The sequence below is a fragment of the Anarhichas minor genome, unplaced genomic scaffold (assembly GCF_050575085.1).
Source record: "Anarhichas minor isolate MPS153535 unplaced genomic scaffold, ASM5057508v1 ptg000058l, whole genome shotgun sequence".
NCBI lineage: Eukaryota > Metazoa > Chordata > Actinopteri > Perciformes > Anarhichadidae > Anarhichas > Anarhichas minor.
In genome coordinates, this window is record NW_027466504.1 from 8,369,478 (window position 1) to 8,391,590 (window position 22,113).

Sequence of the window (22,113 nt, forward strand, 5' to 3'; positions counted from 1 at the left end):
AGTGGCTTGCAACCTGCCAGGGAGAAAAGGCCCATTGTGCTGCTGGAAAACAAACACCTGAGCACTCAGCTGTGTTTACGGACCAGAGAGCGCGGGACTGCAGACGAGGCCTCTGAGGATCCCCTGAACAGGCCCCTGCTCCAAAAACACAGGGCAGAATCAGATGGAGACAAAGCAACATCATCCCATTTTCCCCACACCATGTCCTCTGTGAGGCCGCTCCCCCAATTAGCCACACCATCGCTGCTGAGGCGAGATAACAATAGAAGCCCATGTATCCCCTAAAGACCTCACTAGAGGACCTTTTATTACCGTATTGATGTCTCCTACATGTCACCACTGCCCTCACGTGCCTGGCTGCATGCCCGCACATTTTATACGAGGGAGAATACGCAGAGGGGCTGTAACTCCACACAAGAAGGAAACAGCGGGACACAACATGAGGCTGAATGGTACATGCTGTAATTAGTGAGCTGCTGTAAGGAATAAATATGAAATATGATACAGCGAGTTTTAGCTGCACAGTAAATACAAAATACAAAAAAAACTGATTAATGGGTGAAAGTACAAAAATGTTTCTGGCAAGAAGTCATGTGACACCCAGTGGAATGAGGATTAAGTAAATATACACATAATCAGTACAATCGATACAAAGACTTTAGAAAAACAAACTGATATTTTATCCTTCAATATTTCCTACATGCATAAGACACAATTTTACTTTTGTGACGGATGTATTTTTAAATGCAGAGCATCTCTCCCAGCATACAGTGCTTTAAGACTGGGAGGAAAAAAACTCTAAATATTACCTTTTTCTACACAAAAAAAACAAAACAATAAAGTGTTCAAGTTAGCTCACATTCTGTAGCACCACCAATGAGTTATTTCATGGACAAAATGACACGTAACTGGAGTCCAATCGTACAGAAAACACACAAAAGTGCCGAGCTGACCCTAAAGATTAAGCTTACGTTTTAGTTCATGTGTGCGAGACTGTTACCAGTAAAACAATGTTTACTTTGTCCATTTGGTCCTCGGCCAGAATTCAAACAGGTGGTTGTGGTGAGCGGTTTAGTGATTCAGTTTGGTTTCAGGCATTTTTGTCATTGAATTGAAAAACTCTGGATAGATATCTCTGTGTAACTGACATTACTGAGAAAAACACCCCCAATAAACCAAATAATCACCTTAAATTGTAAAATGCTTGAACAGTAAATACTGAAAAAACAAATTCTACCTAATTGCCCATCACTTGTAAGACGAGAACCTGAATGCAAAAACATCCTAATTTTAAAAAATGATTGCTTTGGCCTGAGGCGCTCATTACCTGGTTAAACTTAGGCTGGCGAGATTTGAGGATCTTCTTAAAAAATGTATTAAAGTGTCTTATATTTTGCATTTATATCAAATCATTCATGTTTTTCCATTTCTAAATGGATGAAATGTTACACAGACTCTCCCAGGCTTTGTACTGTGGCTCTCTGCGGTACCACAGAGGCTTTACAGTAAATGGATGAGGGGTCACTCCGACTGCAAAGCTGAGGTCAGCCTCTCGGAGAGCGGGTCTGTGTGAGTGAGTGGTCATAAAACCCTACACAAATCCATTTCAAATGCCCCAGCTGTCACTAAAGTACTGGTCCTCCTCCTCTTCTTCTTCTTCCTCCTCTTCTTCTTCTTCTTCCTCAGTCCCGTTCTTCATGAGGTCGTCATCTTGTAACCCGTTCACTTCCTCTTCCTCCTCTTCTTCCTCTTCGAGCTGTGCGAGCATGGTTTGTAAAGTGGCTTTTACTTCCTGAACCTCCTTTTCCAACGACTGTGCAGCGTGCGTTAAGGAACAATATGATGCTACAGACACAAACGGAGAATCACATTAACATGTAAATAAAAAAAGCATGCCAGCAGACGAGTATCGGGGCTAATGTGACACTTGTGGCCGACGATGGTTAACGGTAATGGCAGAGGACGGCGACAACCTGACGAAGTCATCAATCTCCAATTTGGCCACCGAACGTATTACTGGGACAGATCATCAAGCCGTACCCTATTTAACCCCGTCCAATTCACTATTCATGAGCTCATCTGGTCTGTGGAGCTGGGTGACGGTGTGGGGACCCAAGCAAACACACTGCCCAACTAAATTATTCATAAACCATCAATGAAACGGGATAGAGGCTGTCATCAGTTGGGCGGGGGGGGGGGATTGTTTAACCTGCTTAGAAACCCGACTTAATCGTGCGAGTGTCCATCTTAAGTGGTAAATCAAAGGGATGGCTCTGATGACAGATGGGGCCTGAAGGCTCGTTTCACTGTCTGAATGGACACAGATTGTCCTCATTAATAATTAACCAGCCGTTAAAGAGCTTTTCATAAAAACTGTAGACAGTTCGCAACACTTTTAAGGCAGCGTGGTCCAGATAGGATGATGAAGTTGAGAATCATGTTGTAGACGTTTACAACCATTGACAGAGTTTTGCCGAGTCATCTTTTTGTTTTCTAAATTCCAGTCTCTGTGGTTGTCCATCCACCGCCTCGTATCGAGAGAAGGGACTCAATTAAGACCCTTAGAGACTGGAGGTTTGATCTTCCTGTCACTATGGCAACAGCAGCATCATCCCAAATTCGGTCTCTGATCCATTTCTGCAACCCCAACAACAATATTGTCCCTCATCGTCCGTGTCCTCTAGTGTCCACGGTGAATTTGCACGAGTGCATTGACTTCCAAAGACGGAGATGAATGGCACGTAAGGACGCGGGAACAGAGAGGTGGAGAGAAGCAGACTCATCCGTCTGCCTCCGACTGCCGGGCTGCACTGATATCATGCAAACAGATGAGGAGCCTGTACTGACCTCTGACAGCACAGCGGGGGGACGAGAATCTCTAATCAGATGTGGACAAAGTCTGGCCACACTTCAACAGAGAGTGAAGGACGCACTGCGTAACGCACAGCTTCTAGAGATCCTACAATGAAATAGATATCTTCATCAGACTAGGAGAGTATTTCTGACAGCCCGTTTGGAAAGAAGAGAAATGAGACGTGACACAAAATTAAAAAAAAGATTAAAAAAAAAAAAACCGGCAGGTTAGATGGCAAATCTTTCCTCATCTCGGTGTTAAAATATCACCTCTTCTATCTGTCTTAATAAGCCCACAGTGTAGAGGGGAAAAGTTGAGCGAGAAAAACACACCAATCTATTTCCAATCAGCTTTCTAATTAGCGCGGAAAATTATCTATTGTGACCTGTAATCAGCTTCAACGGCTTCATTTGAGTCATTATCATGGATATTGTAATTTCCTCCAAGCCAGATCCAGCGAGGAGGAGAGGAGGGGAGAGAGAGAGAGAGGGTCAGCAGCAGGAGGACGGACGTTAAGATATGACGGGAGCAGAGTCATTACAGTGACATTCCTCTCTCTGTCGAGGCGCCGCTCCTGTTCGCCGACTTTAATCTCAGCCCGTGGCGACTGGCAGCCCACATCAGGCGCCCTCTAATAACCTCGCGTGGAATTTTACCATTTCATTTTCCAGTTGGCATGTCCAGCCTGTCGAGAAAAATCCTCTGATCCCAGTTTATCTTCAATTCCCTCCCTGAATGGACCCATAATGTCAAATAAGACAGGTTGATCTTTCCTCAAAAGGTAAAGTCACAGAACATCAGGGCGCCTAAAGGTAGTTTGGCTGTGTACTTTTGAGAGTTGGAAGGCCTCGAGGAAAGTAGGTCCTTAAGATGGATGGACAGAAACACACACACACACACACACACACACACACACACAGATGCCATGCAGTCAGTTTATATGATGTATGTGTATTTAGAGAGCAGTGAAAGGATATGGGTGAGGGCCTGATCCCGGTTCAGTATGGCCGTCTGCAATTCATCTTCCAAGGTCAACAGCCTGTCACTGATCAGCTCGCAGCGCTCCGTCAGGTCTGCAGCCGCGCTGCACCCATCCTGGCAAAGAAGAGGAATCAAATGGTGGTTAGGAAAAGAAAGGGATGATTGAAGCAACGATTGAAGCTGCAATGGTTCAAATATATATGGGTCTGATATTGAAAAGGAATAAACACATGTCTATCTGACAATAACAACAAGCTAGCTAAAAGGAAATATGGACAAAGATGGGGGGTTTTAGTACTAGAATACTGAGGAGTCTGGAGTCATTTGGCAATGGCAGCGTGATATCAAAAGCCAAACTGCTAAATTCTGTTCATTAAGTGATCTCACAATTGGCCTGCATTTGGCCATGTAACGTATATAACGTATGCATAATGTATGCATGTCAGTGCGGGTAGAATTGATAGGTCAGAAGCTGTTTGAACTGTTGTGCTTTGTTAGTTCATTAGGTCCATTAAAAAGTGTGTGAAAGCGATACCACAGTAGGCTAGGAAGCCTGTGTCTGTGCACTCTCCGTCATCTCCGGTCATCTGAGAGCACACAAAGGTGCTTTTGTTCAGTTCTTTCTCTACCTGTTGGTCATTATTCAGAACATGCAGCCCATTTGCAGTCTAATAATACTAATAATGCTCATACTTTCTTTGTTAGTGCTTTGTGACACGAGACATAAATATGCACATCAGAGGCATTAAAGTGCTGCATAAACTTTTGTCAGTCACCAGAATTTGATTTCCCAACATGGGTCCTGATGATGTAGGATGCCAATCGCCAGAACTGAAGTTACTTTTCAGTCACACTTCATGTTTACTCCCCTTGTTTGTGTCTAAAAGGTCAGTTTGAACAGGAAACGGACCAGAACTAAAATGCAACAATGTATAACCTTTTCAACTGTCTGGTGTGGATCAAGCTCCAAAAACACTGGATCCTACATTTCCCATGATGCAACTGGAAAGTGTTTCAGTAGCCCCTCTCTGCCTGGTAAACACGCACGTCATACAAATTTCACACTTCCCTTTTGTAATGCAAACTTTGTTTCTGTTTCTTATTGTTCATTATTCCTCATAACTACACAGAACAAAGATCCACATCCGTTGTCTTGGAATTTCTCGTATTAAAGTAATCAAAACTATAGACTGTAGTCACCGTGACATCCTCATTGGTTTGTGGTTTGTGGACTCCTGTTTTACTTTTGCAACCAGAGGAGTCGCCCCCTGCTGGCCTTTAGTAAGAATGCAGATTCAAGGCACTTCAGCACTGGCTTCACTTTTCAGAACCGGATCAAAACCATAACATACTTGTGCTTATAATTACCTCTATGTTTAACAATGTAAAAGAAGATCGATTGATATTACCACACTTTTACACCCAAGAAAAGTGAGCATATGTTATAATATTTCAGTTGAATATATATAATTGAATAAATGACTGATTAAAGGTAACGAATGGAGGCCTACTTCAGTTACACTGATTGCTGTTATACAAGCATTAAAAGGGCATGAGTAAATTGAGTTGTTTTTCCTCGTTCATCAATTTAATAATGTTAAATTGCGTATGTGCTCTTGTGAGTCAGAGCTTAACACGGAGCTTTTCACAGTGTTCCAAGACTCCTTTCATCCGTTTGACTAAATTCGCACTAAATTCTCGACGCTGTTTCAACCAGACACAAGTCTGAAGTGGAGGATAGCCGGGCAGACAAAAGATACGAGGCTGCCAAAATGTCTGTCGGGGGCGGTGTGTCTGCACATCACCTGAGGATGCTGGTGGAAATGTCAGGGGGGAGAGCAGAGCTGGCCATAATTAGAACGGGCCGCTTTGCAGACATCATGTCCTAGTTTCTTCACACTTATCAAGCGTAGAGACACGCACGCGCCGGACCCAGTGTTCTCGTCAAACAACACATACAGAGTCTAATCTGACTCGTAGCTGCAGGTAGAAAATATCAACTCCCTGCAGCTCAGAGGTGTCGAAACAATGACTGGAGAGTCGCGTCTCTGGTCTCTGTCCCGGAATAGCACTTCTTCTCCGAATGACATAACAACCCAAAAAGAAATTTAAAACAACAAAAGGCTCGAGGCACGAGCCCTGATGCAATTAAGGACTTCAGTATGACTTAAAGGGAGAACAGCTCACTAGGACAAACATCGTGTTTTTGTGTGTGAGGCATTTAAATGAACAATCGGTGACACACGTCTGTCCTCAGGCGTCACTTTATTAAGTGTCTCTGAGATCTCTGTCCTCCTATACCAAGAAGCGAGACAGTCAACTTATGGATTGACTGAGCTGTTTGTTTGTGAAGGTTAGGAGCTTCTTTAGCAGATAAGAGCACCGTGTTTGTGCAGCTGATTGATTCTACACTTTCACAGCCTCCAGTCAGAGTTGGTAAAGTCAATACAACCACAGGATAGAAGACACTGCACAATGACACCGTTGGAAAAACATCCTTTAGCACACAGACCTTTTTAAACTCCTATTATAAAGATGCTATTTTGCTCCCGGAGGTGATCAACACGATATAAATGACTTTCTCTGCTACATCTGCCTTTAACAAACAAGAAAACATCTGAAATGAGATTTCAACAACATGCCAATTTGTCTAATAGAATGTATTGCCGTGTTTATTCCTGATGCACATTAGTGCTTATGTTATTACGACAAAGGTAAACATAGCAGACTGCGGGAGCATGAACAGATTGTTTAGAAATTCAATCTTCCAACTCGTATGTATGCGCTGGTGCGGTTATTTAAGCAATGATGAGTGAGAGACAGCAGGTAATTGTGCATGTTCCCATGGGTGATGTCAGAGGCGATGCAAAGCAATTATATTCCACTGGTATTACTCTCAAGGTCACAATTGCTTGTACAAAAACGATAAAGTAGCTGAATTCATTTCAAACTCAAAGGGAAATTGTCTCTCTTGTGATTAACTAGTGTCTTTGTTGTCACCGCTGCCTCGTTGGTAAATTACTGGGTCCACACTTACAAATCAGTTTCCAAGACCGTCTGCCAGGTCATTTACAAATAAGTGCAGTGACATGAGGAGGCGTTGCTGCCTGTAGCTGTGTCCCAGTTCTGTACTGCACCAGTTCTGTACTGCACACTAATTCAAAGCAGGTTTGGAGGATGTAGTGTCTCCGCGCTGGAAAAGGGACAAAGTTAAGGATATTCTAAAAAGTATGTATGCAGACTAGAAAACACTTTTGCTTTCTTTTTTGTTTTCCCAAGGTCCTTCCTGAAGTCTGATCACCGCCTGCATTTGTTTTCTGTTCCATACTGCGTACGTATTGTCCACAGAATACTTACTGTAGTAGTTTAAAGTAGGGCCGTCCTCGAAATAAGAAATTCTAACACGAACACTCGTGATTTTGTTGACTAATCGATTAGTTGATTTAATCGACAGATCTGGGAAATTGAGTTTCTCCACAAAGAATCACACAAAAGCGCGACTTAAATCTTACAACCGACGTGCTCATAAGTTTCTTGTCAGTGAAAAAAGCTGAAAGAACGATTGACTACAGAGATCTTAATCGACCTAAGACGGAAAAAAAACTGAACTGATTAGTCAACTCATCAACAAAGAAGGGGCAGCCCTACTTTATAGTATAGGGTTACTGTAATGTTTAAGTAGTTAGTATAAAAGTAATCAGGAATCAACTTTTTATACCAACAGGAAGTTATACAATATATGCAACTTTTAGACATAAATAAAAGTGCAACAAACGTCACAAAGAGAAAGCAAAATGTCTTTTACAAAAACAAACGCATTTAATTAATACTAGTTTTGTAACCATTCACAATTTGCTTTCATGTTTTGCATTCATTGTGGGACAATAGTATCCATTAACTGCACACTCCAAAATCCACTATTTTCTAGTCTGCGTACTGACAGGTTTGAGTGTACTTCATCCAGTCACTTCTCAAGTGTGAAGTGGAAATGGGATAAAGCTTTAATTCTAGAGTGTGCTGTTGATGCACACTTTCCTCCCCACAAAGCACAATTACACACATTGTTCACAATTATTGGAAAAATATGAAACTTCCTTTTTTGTGAAGTTGATCGGCAGTGACATGCTGCCGTTTGATTGACATCACATGGACTTTAACTCATCACTTGTTAGATACGGCAACACAGTTATATGAAGATAGCCAACAATTATACGCAGTATGGAATTTTGACACAGCGATCGTCCCTTCAAACAGGGCTGGTGTAAAAGTTCATGACATTATCATGAAAACTACCCGATTTCTGATCAAAAGCAGTCAACATTTCAATTTGATGAAGTATCTAAACTTGTTTGGGACTGTGGGTTGGTATGAAGAAGGGGATGTAAGGACCTTGAGAGGATAAAAGAAGAATTTGTAGAGATTACAAGAGTAAAGACACACTTGCACACACACACTAATCAATCTCCATTGTGGCAGCGGCTAAGTGGAAATCATTTATTTAAAGTCATTATTGAAAGGAGAAAGAGGTCAGGGCCTCTACGAGGCGGAGGATCCAGCTCCTCCACAGCGCTATCGCTATCGCTATCGCAACACCATCAAGACAAAGGTACCGTCACCAGTTAACAGCCGTCATATCATTTCACTCAGGGATCGGTCACACTATCGTCACATCAGTTGGTTTTCAATAACTCATTGTGATTAAATGATGCATAGTTCACACAAACAAGTCACTGTCCCATACACCTTAGCATTAGCATAAACTGACCGATCCAACTTTAGCTACTGTTGCTAAGCTTTGTGATTAGTTTGTAATACTGGTGGCAAATTTACCATCAAAGTTCTTGGTGTATTTTATTTTTTTATTTTTTTTAAACAATGGGTCAGCAGGCTTTTCATTTCTTGCTGGAGTCCAAAGATTTCGGCATCTTAAAAATGACAACTGTCTGAAGCAGATTGCATCAGCTGATTTGTAGCCAACTAGCTAATTAAGGTCACAGGAGCTCCATGAGTCGGGTTAAAACGCTGTCAGAGACTGAGGCTAAAGCTGAGTGTGTTGGCACTGTTGAATCCACTCCGTACAATTTAGCTCTTGTATTTTGACCTTATCCTGACCCCTAAAGGCTCATCTGTCATCAGACCAAGAGATCACATCAGTGTGCTCTGGTTTAAAATCCTGCATGGGACACTCTCTCTAAAGTACAGGTACTATTTTTTTTCCCCCATTTGGCTGCCAGGTGTGAATGAATATAAATGTATGAATTTAAAGCAGGGAGGCGCTGAAAGGAGAATACATGCTCAGCAAAAAAAACCTCCCCTGTATAAATAAAGGTCTTTGTGCAAACTCAGACAGTCAGCGACACCAACCCACGCTTCCCATGTAGATCAGTATTGATCGGACATTCAGGAAGGCGGCGAAGGTCACGTTTGGGTTACGGTCAACTGATGGATCCCTCTGCGTCACAGTAAAGCCCAGTGTCACTGCAGCTGACACTTTAATTACACTGAAAACATTCCAGCATAGTGTTTGCGGTACCAACCTCTGGGGGATTCTCCTCCATGCAGAACAAGAACTCCTCCAATTTCTGCAACAAAAGGGAAACATTTTGTTGAGGCCACACAGTCATAAACCTGCTCATGAATTATTGAAAATGCAATTATGTTGGCTGTGTACTATATGTGTGCAGCATCATCATAATGAGGAGGTTGTAATTATTCATCACCAAAACTGACAAGGAGAAAATAGATTAAGTGGCTCATCTGTACTGCAGGTTTCCTTTGTTAGTATTCAAAGTGTGTAGTTGTACATTCCTCACTAAGGAGGGGGGGGGGGGGGGGGGGGGGGGGGGGGGGGTGTAATTATTACTGTACCTATTGGAGCTAACATATTGTTTGTGGCTTTAGGGTAAGTACATAAGAAGGCAGAGTAACAACAAATACTAATCAGCTACATTTTAATTGTTTTTTTAATCACAAATTATGGAACACGTAACTTCATGCTCTCCAGTGAACACAGCTCTTCATACACTATCTGAGATCAGATCGTTTGAACGCTACAGTCACACAAACTGGATTTTCTTTTTCTTTGCTCTCTCTCTTCAATTACATCCATTTTAGAGCAACATATAATCTGTCACATGCAGTTTTCTAGCTACGGATTGAAAAGGTTTTCCGGCATCCAGCTGATAAAAACACTCCTCCATTGTCTGTTGCCTTCAGATGCGAAGCCTTTCGATATGTGTGTCCTTGAAAATTCAGAAAAGTAAAGTATGCTGGAAGATACGAAATGGCTAAAGTATTATTATATCATCAAGAGTTCTTATATGTTTTCTGTGGTGTTTGCATCCCCAAAGAAAAAGCGAGAGCTGAAGGACAAAACGTGTCCACTCAATGTGCTGCTATCCATCGTTTCTCTTTGATGAGAGATTTCAAGGTGCTTTTTCTAATGTTAAACATGTTAGATGGTTAGTTGGGGCATCAATATGTTGTCATTCATGTTAAATGTTGAAAAGAGCATTAGATGTGCTTTTGCATCTCTGTCCATGCACGTCATAGTTATTCAAAGCAAAGGAGATACTCATTGGACAGCACTAATGTTCTGAAATATTCAAGGATCCACGCTGAAGTCTAAAACGGACTAAATGTATTTTTGGAGCCACGTGATAGACATTTCTGCTCCATTGAGCTCAAGTGTTTCTAGCTAACAGGATGCAGAAAATAGAGTGCACAGGACGGAGACAAAAGAGAGAAAGGGTGGGCTGTCTCACCTTTTAGTTCTCTGAGAAATGTTAGGAGGGGCCGGGCTTTGGGAGGAGCAAGAAAAGCAGAGAGAAACAAAGGGAAAGCAGAAAATAGATCCATGCAGTTTGTCAAATGCGGTCAGGCAGGGCATCAATGCAAAGTTTATATTTATGGTTGCACAGAGCGCAACTGTGAGAGAAGGTTAAGAGGGTTCAACAGTAGAAGAATCAAATATGACAATAAAAATCCACAGCTTCCAGTTTTGATACATGCAAGTGGGAATTCTGCCAACTAGCACCAGTAAACCCATACATTTGAAATTACTACTGTTTAAAAACAGCAAACATGGTATAAATGAGTCTGTTTTTGTTTTTTTATTAATGATGGCTCTGTTGGCTTTGTTCCCATCTCAGACGAGTCTGTCAGACTGCGTGGGCGGAGGAGTGTGAGGAGAGAATGAGTTGGACTCTGCCCTGAGGCAGTGGACCTCAACTCACTGTGGGAAAAACCGGCAGAGTGCTCGCGCACACACACACACACACACACACAGACACACATGCACGCACATACACACAGACACACACACACATGCACGCACATACACACATGCAGTCCCACTAAATGCACGTGATCGGGCAGAAAGAGGCTCCTAAATCTGCACTCTGTAGAAACTCTTCAAGGAAGCCAAAATATTTCCAAACAGTCGGCTCTCCAACGCCCACGTTTTCCTCGTTTGAAAATACCTTCGAGCAAAGGTGCTAATGGACTGCTGCTCATCTTGCTGAAGCCGACAGACTTTTATATTCTGAGAACAGCTGAACGTATGAACTAAAAAAGACAAAAAACAGTCCTCTCCAGTCAGGTGGTAAGACTGACCGAGCAGGCGCACGCCATACGAGTTCACATTTCACAAAAAAAAAAAAAGAAGTGGATCTTAAAATAGACTGTTCTCATTTGACCTTTCAGCAGCAAAGATGTGCAGAAATGTGTAAGACATGAGCGATGGACAGCCTCAAAAGGGCTTCTTTTGTATTCGAGGTACTCTAAACGTCTGTTTGCAGTGCACACATCAGTCGGTCACGCACTGCGGTGTGAAAGCACAGATGTTTGTGGATAACACAAGACATGGCTGCATTACCTTTGTGAACTCTGAGTTCTGCAAGTTGGCCTCGGGACACCAGCGGCCGCCTAACGCAGTCAGCATGGCGCAATCTTCTTCTTCTTTGGTGCACGGCCGGGCTGGAGGATAAACTGCTGCGGCGGGGCGGTCTTCGATGTCTCCTCTGCTGCAGCTGGGGGTCCGCAACTGGGGGCCTCGCAAGAACAGATGACACGCCTCCAGGTCGGCTTCCCAGATCCGCTCCAAGCCCGGACAGCCACAGCTGTAGGGACGAACAGACCAGTGTGATGCACCATACAATGCAATACAAGATACACTGTCTGATGTAAAACATGATATAACAGGAAACATCAGGGGGGGGGGAAACATGGCACAACACGATTCTGCAGGAGACAATGCAATGCAGCAGATGGGAGACGATTAGCGTAGCTTAGCACAAAGATCAATGGAAGATTTTTGAAAACTATTGGAAATCCTTTAATGCTTCTTGATGTTATCTTGGATTTCTACACCCGACCGTGTGAGGTTCATCATATTCGGTGCACTCCAGATGTAATATCGAGCAAATGATTTGAGATTTGACTTGTTTTTTACAATTGAAAGGTGCTTATAGAATAGTTGTGGCTCATTAGCACTGCTGGTTTGAATGTTTATAACAAAATGGATCGAAATGTAACGTGTGATACGTTTTTTAAATTATTTTCTATTAAAACGTGTGAGAAGCATCATTCTGCAATCTGGCTTCAATTCACCACCTCACCATCTGTGTTGCAAATTTCCCGTCTCTATAATGTGCATCCGCATGGATCAGAGTTTCAGGTGCGCATTCTCCCGTCACGTTTTATTGATCACAACTTTTGCGTGGGAAGTGGCGTGCGCCTCTTTCAGGAGTGCACAACGACTATAAAGGAGACCCGAGCAGGCAGCAACTGAAACAACACATGTAACATGTTGATTTGAGACCTTTTAGAGGTGTTGATAGGTGTGTTTGTTTCACTAAAGCAGCTGCTTCTCGCCTGCTTCCGCTCTAGATCCGCATATTTGCTCATTTTTTTGCTAAACTAGGCTAACGGAGAGCGGTACTCATTGACATTCATGAGGCAATAAGATGCTAAACATATAGTATGCTGTGAAAGAATGCAGACGTCATGATGACACTAATGTCAGTACAACACATACAAAAAAAAAAACAAATACACTGAGGTACAGTATGCATGTCACGACTGAGAACGGCTGCATGATAACTGTCGTAAAGGCACAGTAAAGGACATCTTTAATAACATCTCTATAATTGAGCACTGACAAAAAAAATGGGGGGGGGGGTTGAATCATTCAAAGCTCGTAATTCCATTGACAAAATGCAATGAGAGCGAATGGCCTCCTCGTGCGCTGCCCTTCTCTTCAAAGAGCTGCAGCAGAGACAGAAGACAGAGCCTGGTTGTGTTCATCTCTGCTGGGGTCACCGAGCAGGAGTTCAGGAGGAGGACAAGGAGATTGCTTTTTGTTTATCTACTCGGTGAGCTCCCATCCGTCATCCTGTTTTCACTCTCCCTCGCCCCTGACCCTTGTAACGTCCCAGACTCGAGGTCCCAGTGCAAAAACAGAGGAGCTGACTGAATGTATCATTCAGAGAATGAGCGACGCGGTCACTGACCGGCGGAGTTCTCTGTTCATCGTAGCATTATTTAGGTTAAGCTGGTCACTGTGTGGAAGCAGATAACTGACTAGCTGATAAAGAGCTACCCCACAGGCACTTCATGCTATCTGATAGTGTGTGTCTCAGGATGTGAGAGTGTTGGTATTGAATTATAAGCACGTCTTTTTAGGCTTTTCCTCCACATGAAATACTCCTCCACCGGCTCACATTTGAGACCTCTGACCTTTTTAAGATATTTATATTTATTCCTCTTATTCTTTCAGTGACCTTTAGCGAACAAATCATTCCCAAATAATTGTGGTCCCAGGTGACATTTTAGGAACCAAATCCATTGATCGTGTCAGAAATTCTACCTTTTTCATATGGTTTAAGAAACGCACAAAGGTCCACAATAAAGAGCATAAATATTTCTCTGTTTTTAATAACAACATCCTTGTTTCCAGGAATCCACCTTGTGTAAAAGAAACTAACTAAAGGACAAAGATGTGGGTTTTATACATAGAGTAAGAGACGCAACAAACATTTCATACCCGAAGCACACATTTATTTACATACAAGCCCTTTAATATATTCATCATTTTTACTAGAGTGCCTCCTTGCTGCGCAGTTAAGATGTGAGAAATTGCTCATTCGCCATCATACGTAAACAAACTCAAAGGCAAAATGCATCCAGACAATATTGTTTAATCTCTCCCTCTGTTCCCTCCACTCTCTCTCTCCGTGATGAGGCCCCCTGAAAAAAAAAAATTGAATGCCACTTGTTTTCCAGCCCATCTCCTGCCTGAAAAGGCTGCCAACCTCTGTACCCTGCCAACGCACGCCTCTCCGACGTTCTCTAACCTTCATTTGGCACCCAGACAATAGAAAAATTGCTCTGCCCAGCCCCCCCCCCCTGCCCTCGCCAATTCACTACTCGACGCCGCCGCTTCTGAATGCCGCTTTAGCGGGGACGCACCCAGTGAGCCGTGCCATTGTTATTTGTCTCTTCTGAAGTGGAGAGGGACACACGCACACACGGATCTGGGTGGGCACACGTGTTAACTTGCACACAAAACCCATAAATCATTCTCTGTGGGTGGATTCAGCTTTTGTACAATTCCTCCAAAAAAAATGTCAAAGCCGGCCTCATCCATCAGAAGCGCTTCTCGTCAAAGGGAGACCGCAATTCATTACAAGTTACTGGCACGAGAGTTCTGTGCACTGAGGATGCAGACAACAAGTCAGCTCCAAAGCACCCCTGTGATGGCGGCCTCCTGGTGCCCGTCGCTATGAACTCCTTCGCCCCGGGGGTTAATTGGTGGCCGCCACTCGGCCTGCCATCTGACAGTGGCAGGGTGTGGGTGAGCTGCTCTGCTGATGGCCCCGTAATAAGAAGGAGAGACAGACGGGCACACTCCCTCTACAGTCTCAGCCACCCCCCCCCCACCTTCCTGTGGGACTGCTGACTGACAGGACTGCTCTTTCTCCTCCAGGCATTACGTGCACACAGGCACAGTAAGGATTATAAAAATAACTGTTGAAGGAAGGAGCGGCCGGTCTGGTCCAGCTGGGACCAGCAAGTTCAGTTAGACCTCTGCGGAGTGAAAATGCACAAAGCGGGCTCGCACACTGTCTGGCCAATGTTCTGAACTCCACGCAGCATCAGGTTCATAGGCTCAGCCGCATCCTCGGGTCTCACACATGAATACCAATGACTGTGAAAAACAGCCCCCATCTCCAGTCACAGCTGGAGTTTTTAAGCTATCAAAACTATCAGCCATTTCCCCGAGAAGTTATTCTCCTGAACAAAACAAAATGAATGAATGTAGTGTCATGTCAGCGCTTCTGATATTTGGGATCCCCCCCCAAAAGCCATCAACGCAGTGGGAATTCACTCATTAGAAAAAGCAAATAGGAGACGGTAATGTTTTCACCTTAATCATGCAGCAACATCTCAAATAACACCAGCCGAGGAGAGGTGCTAATAATATGGTGAAATGCAAAGGGGACGAGGTGTGGTGGTGAAGTGAACGGTTTGGAAGGTGGCTGGCTTGATGTCTGGGGAGACGACCATGGTCCCTTTGTTACAAACACTTTACATTTGTTCATACGTTCACCATTGTGTACATTAAAAGTAATAGTGTTTTTTTCTTCCACTCCCTGCTTAGACTCTCGGCAAGTCCTCGCTTTTAACTAAGAGAACATGTCTTGTCTTAGTATTTTAATGACTTCTACACCAGTTGCATTAAAGTAGCCATTAAACATGATGAACGACATCCAAATCTTAACAGAAGATGCATTAATGTGGGAAATATTCGAGAGGCATTTCCTAATGAAACATCTACATAATGTATTAAACAACTGTGCACTGCTGCTAATCTGAATAAAAAATGTTTTTTTGTTCTGGTGACACACTTACAGCATCTGCGCTGCTCTAACATCCTGTTCTAGTCTTTAGCGAGGAAGAGATAATTGGTTTTTTCAACACCTCCCGTCTCCACGGAGACCAGACATCTCACCAGTACTAATCTGCCTCTCTCCTCCTCCCCTCCTCCTCCTCCTCCTCCCCTCACCTCCCATCACCACCGCACTCCATCAACAGTAATGTACATTAGAGCTGACTGATGAAATTTACAGTGGAGGAAGCCTGCATGTGTGTATCTAAGTGTGTGTGTGTGTGTGTGTGTGTGCGTGTGCGTGTATATGCTCATGTGGGGACAATTGCCTGTTCAATCAAGCCGAATATGTGTCACTGTGCCAAACCGGAGCAGGAGCAAGCTACTGGTCCTCGCCTGAAGGCAAAGCTGCCCTTGTGATTTGATCTGGACCGCCTCTGGTTATGGAAGCCGATCCAAAGCTGGTGGGCCAATAAATTAATATAGAACGTGATGAGCAAGAAAATGAGTTTACGGTTCCCAATACCCAAGAAGGTGTCCTCTAATGTGATTTTTTTTATTTATTTCAATAGTGATGTGATTAGATGCATGTGAGCTGTATAGGATCACAGAGTATAAGAGCTCTATTAAAAGGGCAGATATAAAGCACTCGGTAGCCAGACTTTTCTGGAGGCCAAGCATTCAACTATGTATTATTGTTTTGACTGAAATTAAACTGAAAGAGGCTTTCTGGATTCAAAATCTCAAAAGTTCACCTCAAGGGAGAATAAATGGAGCTTTTATTATAAAATAGTTTTCAATGAAATAGATATTTTTATAGTTATTAAAAGGTGTTTGAAGGACATTTACTATGTATGGGTCCATCAAATTACGCTATTGAGTTGCATTATGGGAATTGTAGGATCCAGGTGATAACTTTTGTGCAGTTTCTATGTTGGAGGCCTGCTATGTCTTGGTGTGTGTATACAGTGTATATACTGTATATACTGTATATACTGTATATATAGGCTGCATATTTGGTAAAGTGCCCCGTCACATTCCTATTCCAGTAAGCCAGCTAGTATTGCCAGGTTGTTTTTTTTACATGAGATACATAACACAGACAGGTACTCTCAAACCACTCTTAAAAAACACAAAGCGGCCATCTGCCCTATTGACAGAAACGTTCCCCAGCCTTGCTCCCCCGCTGGGCACTGAGATCAGAGCCATGTTGCTCCTTGACCACGCAGAGCCGCATCCCTCCACAACAAACAGCCGTGCCGTGTGTGACGTGACTCCCGGCGTCCGTCCAAAGACTTGACCCTCCCTCTCAGAGGACGCAACATGAAAAAGCTCTCACACTCCACACACAAAGACATGGGTCAAGCAGACACAGAGTAGGCCGCGGTGGCCTAACCTTCCTCCCTCTGAAGTGAGTAGAAAGTAGAAAGCACAGCTCATATGGTGTACACAAAAACTTTACCAGCTCTATTCATCCATCTGTAAAACATGAATGGTTCCAAAAGGCTGCAGAAGAAGATGCCGATCGCACTGCAGCTGCTCGGTGCTGCCTGTGTCGATGGAGACGAGCTAAGCGACTCTGATCGCACAAACACAAACACGCGTATGGTGTCGGCACTTGTATGGGTTCCACACCCTCTGCTCGGAAGAGTCAGCCACTCGGCACATCGCAGTCCTGTTGTGCAACTGTCAGGCGGGCTGGGCGGCCACCCTCAACGCAACAGACCTGTCCTCCGTTATTTACCCCGGAGACGCAGATGGAGACGGCACAACGGACAGGAAAAGCTATTTTGTCTGACATGGTTTATACAGAGGAGGGTAAATGTGGCAACTGAGCCGATGTAGAGGTGGAAAATAAAGCGTAGAGAAAATATGTGAGGATGTGAAGGAAGAGGAAGGCAAAATTGCGCAGGTGAGAGATGGAGAGAAATGTGAGAACGGGGCTCTGGGAGACAGCGGCATGAGGAAAAAGGTGCGAGTGCATGATGAGGCGGGTGAGGCGATGTATTTGGGAGAAGTTGCTCTGCTTAGAGGACGACAAAGGTGAGAGGAAACTCCTTGGAGGCTGTTGCTCTCTCTGTTTTTGTTTCTTTTACTCCTTATTGAGTCTTCATCATTTCTGTACTGAAAAGAGAGCGGCGGCACAAAGCACTCTTACCTGTGCAATCTGTCCTCCAATGTCTTGATGTACCTGGTAGTGTTCTCTTTGAGCCGGCTTTCTATACGGAGAGAGAAACAGAGAGAACAGCCATGATGGGGTATCCTAGCAACAAATCACAGCTTTTATACAATTAAAAAGCTGACTTATCATTACCTAAAATATATAAAGCTATATATATATATATATATACACACACATGCTAGCAGTCATCACAGCTGGTGATGGCCTGGGAAACTGCAACAGTACAGTTCAGCACAAAGGCCCAGCTGGCTCTCTCTTAAGACAAACTCACAGTTGAGGAAAGATGATTCTCGCTGCTCTAAGAGGGGATCATAGTGGAGACGGCCTGAGGATTAAAGGGGATTCTAACGTGGCATGGATAGGTCCGCATACGGTGCCAGCCTTTCCGTGGGGCATAAAGTTGGAGGGATGGCTTACGTTGCTTCCTGTGCCCGTCTGCCAGCAGTGAGCTGTGCCTGAGGAGGCAGACGCAGGCTGGCTGAGTGTTAGTCAGGATGGAGAGGAGGGCAAGCTGAGCGCCGCTAATGAGCTCATGTATGAAACATGAGAATATGCCCCCCTCGCAGCAGCAGTTCTTTGAACACAATAGGATGCACTTATATCAAATTGCACCCCCTATATATATGTGCACACACAAGCTATAATGTTCAATACGACCCTCCTCCTCCCCACTCATGGATCTGTCCATCCCAGCATCCGTGCGGCTCACTAAACCACATTCCGTGCTTTCCCACACTCTGGTGATGTCTGCACTAGAGATGCACTGACTGCAATTTGGACTGCCTATTCAGATTTTTGCAGATTTTCATTTTTTTTTTAAATAAACAGGTCATAATTACCTCTCAAGTTTTTAAAAAATATTAATCTGAAAACATCTCCTTCAAACAACTGTATTTATTTAAGTTTCTTGCCAGAATCTACATTTTACAAGATGACATTTGAACACATCTTTACAGTGTTATAATTTACCTTCGCCCAATACTCCGTTTTGCTGAGTAGAGCTTGAACGCATCATAATGCAAGTCAATGCAACCTCGGTTAAGGTTAGCTGTGAGCTTTGTTATAAGCAGGACTTTGCAAGGGAGGAACTCCGCGCTGTCAGCATATGAGCCGGTCACTGTGATTACTCCGAACAGCGGGCGTGGGAATGCATTACACTGTAATAAGTGTCTGATTAAGTTTGCTGTTTTTGAGGTTGTTCCTCCACCGCTTATTTTGAACTTGCAGTTGTGACAAATTGCAAGCTTTATGTCGTCTTCACAACAGAACTTGACTTCCACACCAGAGACATGTGTGTCTCTGTGGCGTTGACGTTGCTGTTCGAGCCGACGTAAAACAATAATGTGGCAGCTCCTGGCAAAAAAGCAAATAAACGTATTTCCCAAAATGCCGAATGGAGACAATAACGGAGTACATACCCATTAAAAAACATGATGAAGTCCCAAGTAGACTGTTTCATTTTAAGGAAAAAAAAGAAAAAGGCAACAATGGTTGGAAGCTACTGTATTGTATTGCCACTTAGCTTGCTCACACGGAGAGAAAGTTACCTAATTAGCTGTTCTGAATCACTCTGAGGTTTGAAATATAATTTGTATCATTGTCTTGATGGTGGTTATTAGACAGCATCAGCTCCAGGATGAGACAAGCTGGGGGCTGGCACAGCGGGGAGGAAAGGAAGAAGTCTCAGACTAAGTGGCTGAGACACACACACACACACACACACACCTCTGCTCAATCAGAGGGAAGAGGGAGGCCGCTGGCGTGGCTATCACATATCTGGTAGGCAGATCTGGTGTACGTGGACCAGACAGCTCACTTACCACCCCTCTAATTGCTATGCGAGATCCTTTCCCACCTGACAGAGTCTCACATGTCAACTTCCATTCATGCCGGCCCCGTTAGGCAGCGTGCAAGGAGATAGCCATTGAATAATACATGGGGGCATTAGGCCTGACTTGGGATGGCACAGGGCATGCAGCACGTACAGATGTGAGATGACTCAGTATAGGCTACGGCTGCAACGAGAGCAAGAGCCAGATTTAGAAACAATACACTGTGAGGAGGAGAAACAGTCGATACAAAAAGGCAGATGAAGACGGGGAGATATGACCTGAGTGTGTTAACTGTTAACTTAGTGGTTATTTCCATGCTAATGCCGAGAGGCAGCGTGCCGTCCTGTCGCCATGCCAACCGGTGGCAAAAACTAGTGAGCCTCTCCGAGCGTGACGGATGAAAATAATCTTTTCTTTACAGAATGGGACAAGACATCAAGCGGCAGAGCCTCCTCCTGCGCTGAGTGGAACCAGAGCACTGGGTGATATTGCCACTTCCTGTAAGTCTGCGGGAGGCTGCCGTCATTGGCAGGCCATGCGAATAAAATCTGCACTAAAAAGCCCATAAAGAAGAGAGACAGTCTGTTAGCCCCCCAACACATGCGGCAGTATATTTGGTGTCGAAGGAACCTCACAAAGGCGATCACAGAGCCGGCACTGGAAAAATTCATGAGCTCAGCGGTCCCCTCTAACACCAGTGATCCCAGCGGGCGCTAAACATCAGTGATGGCTGCCAGGGACCGCGGCCAAAATCGAAGAGGCCGTTCATTCATAACACAAACAGAACAGAGACATTGTTGAAAGATGATGAGAAGAGATACTGGGGGTTAGGAGAAGAAGGAAAAAAAAGAACTTGCTTGATGTAGGTCAAAATACTCATTCGTTATTCTAATGAAGAAATAATTACTTTAGCTAAATAGATGTAAAGTTGATAAAAACAAAATTATTACAATCAGCAGACGGACGAAGCAAATGGAGCAGACACATCGCACAATGATGCACAATTCTCGATGACGAAGTTACGGGCTTTTAATGAGCCTGCGGAAGTTAACGATGGCAAGGTGGTTGCGTTTGCTGCTGCATTATGAGCATCTGAACAGCTCTCTAATTGAAAGTGAATAATGCAGTCATTTCTTCATTGCCTCGTAACAATAAGAAGCCACCAACATCTGTGAGGCCTTCGCGTCGTCAAACAAATGAGAGAGGCGGCTCCGTGCTAACGCGGCACCGCCGATGTGCGTGTCATAAAAGCCTGCGCATAATAAGGCGGAGGAGAAATTGTGTGTCTTTGCAATCGAGTTGAAGGCACCGACTGTGATTAATGTGTTTAAGCTCGGCTCGGGCTGTTTGAGTGCAGCAGGCACTGCAGGTAACACAAACACACAGTCAGCATATGCAGACACTCGCATTGCATGGGTGTATGCGAACGCAACGGCAGCCGAGCGGCACAGCTGATGAAGGAAGAGGGACAGGCTGATATCTCAGACAGACACTCAATAACCCATGATGCTTTAAGGCTGTGGGATCACGAAGCATAGCAGCGCACAGATTGCAGCTGGCATGGCGTAACATTTTGTGGGGCTGTGCACAAAGGAAAGGAATCATTTGACTAAAAAAAGTGTCTGTGTGTATGAAACCTCTGCTTGGGTTTTGGCTACTGAATTACTCTGATTAAAATGTTAGACATGCTCACTGTCAATATAACTCGAGTCAAACTCAGTAAATTTTTGGGTTTGCTCAGAGGAGACTCTAAACTTACTTTGCTGTGGGCTGGAAAATAAATACATTTTTCTGATGACTGAATCTGGGAAGCACTAAAACGCCCAAGAAAGAGGAACTCTCTCAGAATGCGCGGCCATAAAAGCTCTGAAACACTATCTCAACAGCTCACCTGCTCCATTAAACTGGCATCTTATTATTTCCTCTGCATCCTTTGAGGAACTCCATTAGCACTGGGCTAATACATTTTCCACAAAAACATTTCTGAATTTGTCTAAACTAGCCCTGCTAGCTGCTCTGTGAGGCTGTACTCAGACACAGAGTGGCGCTTTAAGCTAAACGCTAATGTCAGCATGCTAACACGCTCACAATGAGAACAGCAGGATTAATGTTCACCACGTTTACCATCTTAGTTTAGTGTGTTAGCATGCTAACATTTGTAATTAGCACTAAAACACAAAGTACAGCTGAGGGTGATGGGATTGTCATTAGTTTTGCAGCTACTTGGTCATAAACCAAAGCATTTGACCACCACGTGTTGGCACTAGATGGAAAGTCAAATGATAATCCATTCAGCAGCTGTTTAGCTATTTAATTGTGGACCAAAGCGGTAGACTGACATGCTGCTAGCTTGGGCTGAAAACAAACCGCTTTA

General features: G+C 43.9%; 1 protein-coding gene across 1 annotated transcript in view; it reads right to left on the reverse strand.

The window, feature by feature from the left end:
* Positions 1-440: 440 nt before the first annotated feature.
* The window catches only part of disc1 (DISC1 scaffold protein), a 37,838-nt gene continuing 16,165 nt past the window's right edge, over positions 441-22,113 (reverse strand). The window contains exons 10-14 of the mRNA XM_076077145.1: positions 17,884-17,944; positions 11,712-11,955; positions 9,373-9,417; positions 3,832-3,949; positions 441-1,815 (exon numbers count right to left, since the gene is read on the reverse strand). Coding sequence (XP_075933260.1) covers positions 1,607-1,815; positions 3,832-3,949; positions 9,373-9,417; positions 11,712-11,955; positions 17,884-17,944 — 677 coding nt within the window. The 3' untranslated portion in view covers positions 441-1,606. The remainder of the gene's footprint in view (positions 1,816-3,831; positions 3,950-9,372; positions 9,418-11,711; positions 11,956-17,883; positions 17,945-22,113) is intronic.